This window comes from Mastomys coucha, unplaced genomic scaffold, assembly GCF_008632895.1.
Source record: "Mastomys coucha isolate ucsf_1 unplaced genomic scaffold, UCSF_Mcou_1 pScaffold3, whole genome shotgun sequence".
NCBI classification, from domain to species: Eukaryota; Metazoa; Chordata; class Mammalia; order Rodentia; family Muridae; genus Mastomys; species Mastomys coucha.
The window spans coordinates 11,835,726-11,845,012 of record NW_022196909.1 but is presented as its reverse complement, the minus strand read 5'-3'; the positions used below and the strand labels follow the sequence as shown (position 1 = coordinate 11,845,012).

At 53.8% G+C, this 9,287-nt stretch overlaps 1 protein-coding gene across 1 annotated transcript in view; it reads left to right on the top strand.

The window, feature by feature from the left end:
* Nucleotides 1-9,287, top strand: part of Spock2 (SPARC (osteonectin), cwcv and kazal like domains proteoglycan 2) — a 26,859-nt gene that overhangs the window by 12,576 nt on the left and 4,996 nt on the right. The window contains exons 2-8 of the mRNA XM_031347890.1: nucleotides 3,014-3,022; nucleotides 3,248-3,293; nucleotides 3,531-3,645; nucleotides 5,484-5,598; nucleotides 7,823-7,937; nucleotides 8,350-8,466; nucleotides 9,025-9,243. Coding sequence (XP_031203750.1) covers nucleotides 3,014-3,022; nucleotides 3,248-3,293; nucleotides 3,531-3,645; nucleotides 5,484-5,598; nucleotides 7,823-7,937; nucleotides 8,350-8,466; nucleotides 9,025-9,243 — 736 coding nt within the window. The remainder of the gene's footprint in view (nucleotides 1-3,013; nucleotides 3,023-3,247; nucleotides 3,294-3,530; nucleotides 3,646-5,483; nucleotides 5,599-7,822; nucleotides 7,938-8,349; nucleotides 8,467-9,024; nucleotides 9,244-9,287) is intronic.

Sequence of the window (9,287 nt, the reverse complement as noted above, 5' to 3'; positions counted from 1 at the left end):
AATGACTGTTCCCATGGTGTTTGCAAAATAGCTGTCATTGCCCCCTGTGACCCCTATGGGGAGCGATTAGTCTCACATCCCATGGGACTCTGCTCCCCAGCAATGAACCCTCCCTTCTCTCCCCCCCCCAGACTTCCAGGGGCACTTCACCTTTCATCTCTCACCTCCATTTTCTGCACCCAGAATCTGAGTCTCTTGTTGATAGAACAGCTTCCATGGTGTGGGGCGTGTTCCTCTGAGAGAGGCCAAGAGAGAGGTGGGCTGAGCTTCAGAGGCCAGGAATGTGCCTGAGGCACAAACAAGGGGAAGCTGGGACCCTGGGTAGCTGCAGGGCCTCCTGTTCTCATCCCTCTGGCCGGCTGCTTCCACCCTCCCAGAGTGAGGGGCTGAGTTGCGAGGGATTATGAACTAGGCATCCCTCCAGCCCTTCGCCAACTGTGCAGTGGAGTCACAGGGTTTAGCTGGTACTGCTATTGAGAAGGATCCCCTGTGTCCCCAAAGTCATCGTGGAGGCTGCCTCCTCTGGGGGTGGGTCAAGGCGTGGATGGAGCCTGACAAGCCCTCCCCACTGCCTCTTGAGTTTCTAATCAGACATTCTTGGCCTTGAGCCTTAAGGAGCCACTTTGTACTGAGTCCCCCGAGGATTCTGCAGTGGGTTTTGACTGAAGTCTGTGAGCGGACTCCAGGGCCCTCCGCAAGCGCTCCAGAGTGGCAGGATCATAGAAGATTATAGATCACCTCAGGCCCCGGCCCACTCCGGTGTTTTAGCAGGTGGCTACTGAGGGCACAGATCTTGACAGTCAAAGACACCTGGCTCCCCAAACCCCAGACAATCACAAGATCCTCTGGCCTTGAAATGCGGTCAAAATGTAGCCCAGTCCAACCTTGAACTGGATATCCTCCGGCCTCAGCTCCTGACTGCGGGATTGTTGGCGTGCAACGCCATGCTTCCTCTCTTCCACTTTACAACCGTACTGCCTCCCCCGCCCCATTCCCAAGAAAAAAAAATGGGAGCAGCAGGAGACAGACCCCCGAAAAAGACTGCTACCTACTTTCTCCCCAGCTCTGGTCATCTTGGCTGGCCTCAGCCTATTTCCCATCTTTGGTAAAGGAGGCTCTGGGTGGAGGACCCCTGCCCCCAGATGCTGTTAAAGAGGAGGCTAGAGCTGAGCTGTCATCAAAAGGCCAAGGGGGGGGGCGGGGTGGGAGTAGCATTCATCTTATGGCTTCCAGAGCAAGCCCTGAGCATTTGGGCCCTGTTGACCTTTCTCCGGTCTGTTCCTGAGCCCAAGGATCAGGAGACACTTGGCTCCTTGGGCATCCTGTGGTGTGTCCGGGGTGAGGAGAGCCAAGGGTTAGAGAGACAGCCAGATGGGAGAGAGAGAGAGGCAGGCAGTGACGTGAGGAGCCAGGCTCTCTTTCCCTCCCTCCCTCCCCAACTCCATCCCTCCTTCCCAGGGAGCCTGTTCCCCTCTGGCCCCTCCCTCCTCTCCCACCCATCTCTCAATACCTTCCCTATCTATGGAAGACGCAGGAAGGCTGCACCCAGTGAGTGTGAAACCTGGAGGCTGCTCACAGAAATGGGGTCCGCACTTCATTTCTGGATACAAACCATCTGGCACTGGCGGATGGCCTTAAGTGGCCCCACATTCGTGTGCTCCACATCTGTATGCTTATGTGCATATCCATAGAATCGAGGAGGATGCGTGTGCCCACTTGGCTGAAGGCATGCACAACACACACACACACAAAATACGTGCTCATAGGCATACATGTATGTACCTAGGTAGGCCTGAATGAATGGCCCATTTTTAGTTTGAGCATTACCTGGCTGGCTCTGCCTTGGAAGCCTTCATCCTTGCTGTCCTGTTACTGGTCGGTCTCCAGAAGTGGTTTGCAAAGCCCTGGTGGGCATCTCTTCACTGTGTGCCCTTGTTACCTGATACCAGAGCCCCATGCCCTCTTCTCCTGGGCATAACAGCTAACCGCCAGGTCTGCACCACCCCCCTACTCCTGCACTGGGATATGGCAAAGACTAGGATGGGTTGCAGGTAGCCATATGTGGCCTCTCCCCAGTGACCCATGCAGAGGAAGCTGGTGGTTGGTTCTCGGGAACCGTTATCCTTCAGGATCTGGAAGCTGCTCCTATCTGCCTGGCAAGGTTTCTGCCAGACTTCCTGGAAGCTATTTGATGGCCTTCAACAACCATCCCCATCTCAAAGGGCAGAGGGAGGAGGGGCTATGCGGAGCTTTCCTTCTTCCGGTCAGGCTTAGGTGCTAGCTTTCCATCATCCCGTGAGGTAGTGGGAAGAGAGGGCTATCCTGGGCACCCAGAGACCTGCTTTAGTGAGGGTGGGATCTGAGTCACGTAATGGCACATCTCTGACTGTTGTGGTTTCTTCTGCCCTTCTGTGACCGGCTGGCTCATGTGACCTGAAAGGACCTTTTCAGGTTCCCTGGAGCGTGATAATCAGGAAAGCCACCACCATAGTCACTGTTCCCTTCCCAGTGGGCACCATCTGAGCTCTGTCGGAAGGAAGGAACCCTGAGCAGAGACCAGCTTCCTACAGCAATTCCTCACACCTCCCTCACAGGGTGGGCAGGTGACAGCAGGGTGCCTGCCAAAGAAGAGGCTGTAGCAGGAGAAACTGGGTGCCCGTTTCCCAGATACCCTGGGCAGAGGCACAAGAAACAGCATTTCCAGGCAGTACAGCCCCCTCAGACATCTGCCTTGGTAGTAGGGCCAGGGCCGGGATGGGGTTTGTTGTCCTTTCAAAACTGTGGGACTTATAGCCTCCAGAGTACAGTTTGTGCATATGTGTAGAAGACGCGGGAATACCGGCCTCCAATTGGTGTGGCTGGGGGGATCGGGTCTCTAGACTCTTATCACAATCAGAGTAGACCAGGGATGCCCCAGGCGCGTGGTCTGAGGGTGGGCCTCGAAGTCAAGTCTGTCTGTCTGTCTTCTCTCCTCTGCTCATTTCCTGTGGACTCCACGGCGTTCTGTCTTCAGGAAGTAGAAGTGAGTACAATCCAGGCCTCTTCCCCAGCCAGCCACCAGTGTGGGGTGGGAAGTCCCGTGTGGGAAGACTGGAATGGGTTCTAGGGTATTGCATGTGGGGAGGTTATGGGCAGTGCCTTGGTGGGTGGAAAGAGTGGTCCAGGCCCCGCCCATCCTCGTCTCTTCAGCTGAGCCTGAGGAGTAACTGGGGCCCTTCCTTTCTCCCGTCCCTCTGTCCCCTCCTAGGATGATTACATCAAGAGCTGGGAAGACCATCAGCAAGGAGATGAAGGTAGTAGCTTGTCCCTCTGGGGTATGTGGGGGAGGAGACTGACCCCCACGGGGACAGAAGAGCAATGACTCTACTCTGGGGCTCTTTGAAGAGCTGGGCACCTTGGGCCCAGGACCTGAAGTCCCGAACTCTGGTTACCAAGGGCTGCTGGAGAGAGGGACCTCTGGGGTCTGCACTTGGGCTGGGGAATCCTGGGTTCTCCTCGGGGTTCAGCGTCCTGACCTTGTGTCCCCGCAGCTCTGGACACCACCAAGGACCCCTGCCAGAAGGTGAAGTGCAGTCGCCACAAGGTGTGCGTCGCTCAAGGCTACCAGCGCGCCATGTGCATCAGCCGCAAGAAGCTGGAACACAGGTGAGTGACAGCCAGGAGCCCCGGAAGGGGCTGTTGTGCTCAGAAGGTGGGGCTCCATGACCCTATCCTTGCATATTAGGCATCTACTATTTCAAAGAACGTCTCTCACAATTTAGTGGCTCAGAATAAGAACACGTGACCTCATTGTTTGTGAGCAGTGGTTCTCAACCTTCCTAATGCTGTGACCCTTTAATACAGTTCCTCATGCTGTGGTGACCCCCAGCCATAAAATTATTTTTCATTGCTACTTCATAACTGTAATTTTTCTAGTTATGAATCATAATATAAATATCCGTGCTTCCTGAAGGTCTCAGGTGACCCCTATGAAAAGGTCATTCGACCCAGAAGGGGTTGCGACCCACACGTTAAGACCCACAGTTTCAGAGCGGTCAAGAGACCCAGTGTTGGCTCTATTGGTTTGGTTGGGTGTGGCTCAGGGTCTGTGGTAAGAGAGGACGATTCAGACAATTCCCCCTTGATGGCCACCAGCAAGCAGGAGGCAACTTGAACAAGAAGACATAGCCCCTGAGAGAAGACGGAAGAACCCTGAGGGAACAGATTCCCACCTTGAGAGATTTTTTGGGGGGGGAGGAGGGAGGGGGATGTCTGAGGATAAAGGAGATGGTATTTGTGAAAGTGCAGACTTTAGGGTTCTGTGGAAATGCAGAAAGCGCTGGTGTTGGGGTCTCTCCCCCCCCACTTGTCTCCTGGCTGTTGGTTGGAAGTGTGAGATCCTAGTCATTGCAGAGCACCAGAGGGAGGTTTGGGTGTCCTCAGCTTCACCCCCTGGCAACTGGCTTTCCATAAATGAGTAGAAATGGGGATAAAGGAAGGGAAGATGGGAGAGAGGGAGGGAGGGGGAAAGAGAGAGACAGGGACGGAGAGTCAGAGACAGAAGCAGAAACAGAGACACAACAGAAGCAGAGACAGAGTCAGAGAGACAGAGACAGAGTCAGAGAAACAGAGACAGAGTCAGAGACAGAGACAGAGTCAGAGAGACAGAGACAGAGTCAGAGAAACAGAGACAGACAGACAGACAGTAACAGATTCAGAGAGACAAAGACAGAGTCAGAGAGACAGAAACAGAGACTGAGACAGAGAGATTGAAACAGACTGAAACAGAGACAGAGACAGACAGACAGACAGTAACAGATTCAGAGAGACAGAGACAGAGTCAGAGAGACAGAGACAGAGACAGAGACAGAGAGACTGAAACAGAGACAGAGACAGAGAGTGCCACATCTTACCAAACACACTCAGGTCCTAGGGAGTCACAGCTCCTCTCTGACCTGGGTGTCCTGTGTGTCTAAGACAAACAGGTTAGACCAGATGATCTGAAGCCCCTGTTCTGACATGCAGGGATTTCATGAAATATTGAAGACTGTAGTTTCTGAGGCCTGTGGAGGAGGAGGAGGAGGAGGAGGAGGAGGAGGAGGAGGAGGAGGAGGAAGCGTTGGCATTGAGGGGCGTTTGGGGGTGTTATGGCAACTCTTCCATTTTGCAAATCTTGAGAAACAAAGCAGTGACCACTGGGTGGTTAGACACAAGGAATGACTGGATGGGCCAGATGTGGCCCAAGACCTCTGCTTTGGTTGATCCCTCTTGCAATCAGACCTGGTTTTCTCCCTGGGGATGGTCAAGTGAGGGTCCATGTCCTGCCCTGTTGGTCCAATTTTAGGAGCTGGGTTTGATGGGAGCAGGGGAGACAGGAGAGAATGGAAGCATGGGTCTACTGCAGGCCGCTAGACTGGACTCTTGTCAGATAATGTCTTCTGGACCTTCTGCTAGAAAACTCGTTTTTACCCCCGTCCCCACATCTCCCCCATCCATCTCCACAGGATCAAGCAGCCTTCTCTGAAATTCCACGGAGGCAAAGACTCCATCTGCAAGCCCTGTCACATGGCCCAGCTTGCTTCGGTCTGTGGCTCTGATGGCCACACTTACAGCTCTGTGGTGAGGAGCCTTGGGCCCACGTGGGGCGGAGGTGGGGTGTACCCAGTGCCACGGGGAAACAGAGGGACCACCGGCTGACCCCCCTGAAGATCCCTGCGATCGATACGGGACTTTGTCAATGTGTTCAACACAGCTAGCTCTTCAGCTCTGGCCAGGGTGATCCGACCTTAGGTAGGCAGAGGGCAGAGACATGAAGAGGTGTTTGAGCGGGTGATGCGAGTGGAGAAGCCAGGGAAAGGCTCACAAAAGCGCTCAGAGCCCTGGATGGAAGGAGGGGAGCTCATGAGGTCAGTTGCTGGGGAGAAAAGAAGCACTTCCACACTGAGGCCTTGTTAGTCACCGGCCAGCAGGGGGCGATGGTGGGCAGGACACAACCCGCATCAGAAGAGGTAAGGGAGAAGCAGCTTTGGGAGGGAACAGATTTCTCTACCTTGTGGAATTTTGAGAGGGAGAATGGGATGGTGTCTGTGAGTTCTAGGGGAACACAGGGGATGGCTCTAAGACACTAGAGTGCTTAGCTAGGGTTGTTAGGAGACCCCAGGGGTTTGTGTTTTGTTTTTTTCTTTTTCTATTTTCCTATGATGTGTGTGTGCGCACACGTGTGTATGTGCATGTTTGCATGTGTGTACATGTGTAAGTGTGCATGTGTGTACATGTTTGCATGTGTGTACATGTGTATGTGTGTGTGTGTGTGTGCGTGTTTGCATGTGTATGGGCCCAGGTTGATGCTGGAACTTGTTCTCCATTGTCTTCCTTCTTGGTAACTGGGTTAGGCAAGTTACCACAACATTGCTTTTCCTTGCTGAGGTTAAAGTAACTGAAGGGGCATAGGAACCAGGGAACACACAAAGAAGAGAGAAGGAGACAGCAGAGAGGAGTTGGGAGGAAGAGGGGAAGGAGAAAGAAGTGTGCAGATGAGGAGGAGGAGGAAGGCTGTGTCCTGCAGGAGAGGACAGGGCATCTTGTGGGCAGGAAGCTGCCAGGAAGGGTTCAGGAAGTCTGGCGTCCACCTCAAGCTCATGGCCCCGGGCATGGCTGTGGCTCTCCCTTGGCCTTGATGTGTAGTGGGTTGACCTGACCGTCTACCTCAAGCTCATGGCCCTGGGCATGGCTGTGGCTCTCCCTTGGCCTTGATGTGTAGTGGGTTGACCTGACCGTCCACCTCAAGCTCATGGCCCCGGGCATGGCTGTGGCTCTCCCTTGGCCTTGATGTGTAGTGGGTTGACCTGATGTTATTTGTATTTTAATGTGAATTTGGGTCCTTAAAATTGGTTGCCCTAGAGAAGAGAGAGTCTGTATATAGATGTTAGAGTTAAGTGATCTTGTCTCCAGTTAAATGTGATTGGAAAAGAAAGATGTTAATCGTCCATAGCTGGGCAGGAGAGACATGGGTAGAGTTGAGGGTTTGTGGGCTTGGATCAGAGAGCTCCACTAGGAGGAGGAGAAGGAGAAAGAAGAAGCCACCATGGGATAAAAAAAGAATACTGTGCAGGAGAGGAGAAAGGAAATAGCCATGGGTTAAACGTCAAAGGGCGTGGCCCTAAGGGCCGCCCAATTGGAACATAGTAAATAATAACTCGAGGTTATCGGTAAGAAAGTAGATTCTAACAACACAGAGGGTAGGCAGCTGCCCAGCAGTCATACTGCTTAAGACTTATTATAAGTATAAACAGCGTGAACGTGTGTGTGCGCGTGTTCTTTAAAGATTTATTTTATTTATTTTATGTGTTTGAGTACACTGTAGCTGTACAGATGGCCGTGAGCCACCATATGTGTGGCTGCTGGGAACTGAACTCAGGACCTCTGCTGGCCTGCTCGCTCCAGCCGGCTCACTCCAGCGTAATATACTGTAGCTGTCTTCGGACGCACCAGAAGAGGGTGTCAGATCTCATTACAGGTGGTTGTGAGCCACCGTGTGGTTGCTGGGATCCGAACTCAGGACCTTCGGAAGAACAGTCAGTGCTCTTACCCGCTGAGCCATCTTGCCAGCCCCATGTTTTGTTTTGTTTTGTTTTGTTTGTTTGTTTTTAATCTTGATAGCTCAATGATCAAGGCGAGGTAGAAGCCCCAGGCTGGGGTTTTAACATTCACTACTACACTGATGTTCTCTAGCAAGCACAAAACCCCATGGCCCTTCCTTCCAGAGGGATAGAAATTCCGAGGGCCCCTGGCTGCAGGATCCATAGTTGAGCCCCCACCACCTAGCCTGAGCTCTCTCACGCAGTGTAAACTGGAGCAGCAGGCATGCCTGAGCAGCAAGCAGCTGGCGGTGAGATGTGAGGGTCCCTGCCCCTGCCCCACGGAGCAGTCTACTGCGTCTACCACCGACAGCAAGTCAGGTAAGGGAGTGTCTGACCAAAGCTAGACCCAGGGTGTTGGGCCTAGCCAGGAGACCTGGACATCCTTCAGGACTGTAGGACAGTTTGCAGAGTGGGCAGCAACTGTTGGCCATAACGGGAACCTGTGTAGTTTGGGGTCCTGGTAACATAGAACAGGAAGGTGGGTCTTCGTCCCTTTTTTCTTCTCCGGGCATCGGAGAAGTGGGAGAGAAGATGGTAGGCCCTCCACAAGGAGACTGGCTGGACGTGTAGTGGGAGGGACGGGAAGAGAAAGGGGTGGGGATGGGGGGGGATGGGAGGAGAGGAAGCTCCTCCCACTCTGTTCTCCTGCCTCCCTTCGTCATTGTCCTGTCTCCCAGTCTACTGCTTCGCCCCGCCCAGCCTCAACCCTCTGCTCTGTTCTGCATTGCAGAGACCTGCACAGGGCAGGACCTGGCCGACCTGGGGGATAGGCTCCGTGACTGGTTCCAGCTCCTTCGTGAGAACTCCAAACAGAACGGCTCAGCCAGCAGTGCAGCTAGCCCTGCAGGTGGCCTGGGGGTGGGGGGGACCCATACTCTGCCTGGAGTGGGGGTGGGGAAGTCAGGAAGGCGCCCAGCAGACAGGTGTCACGGGGTCAGCCCACTTCTGTCCCCGTCCTCGTCAGGTTCCAAGCCTATGGTGTGAACCCCCCAAGAGCTTTGCCTTGAAGTAGAGTGATCGGTTGGCTCCACGATATGATGTGGGCGCCAGAGCTTAGTCCCTCCAGTGGGTAAAGGAAATGGGAAGAAAAGCTGTTTTCTGCGCCTGAGGATAAAGCCGGGGAGAGCACTGCCAAGCATGCTTACAGCCCTGGTCTGATCCCAAGTACCCAAGAAGCAGCTTCAGAATGGCTTATAAAATAGGCTTCAAGTGGTTCCGGTACAGTTCTGTGTGGGGGTAGAGGCAAAGGCCTTTGGCTCTTCTTTACTTTTCTTCCATACTCCGAGGTTAAGTTTGAGGCTACCCTGACTCTGAACAGAGGTCTGGGGCTGGGAAACACATAGAAAGATGGATGGACAGACAGACGGACAGCAGCGCCTTCTTGAACTCCAGTCTCCCTCTCCAGGGTTGGACAAGAGCCTGGGGGCCAGTTGCAAGGACTCCATCGGTTGGATGTTCTCTAAGCTGGACACCAGTGGAGACCTCTTCCTGGACCAGACAGAACTGGCTGCCATCAATCTGGACAAATACGAGGTCTGCATCCGCCCGTTCTTCAACTCCTGCGATACCTACAAAGATGGTCGAGTCTCTACTGCTGAGTGGTGCTTCTGTTTCTGGAGGGAGAGTGAGTACCGCCTGGGGCTCCCTGGCTGGGCTCCCTGGCTCCGG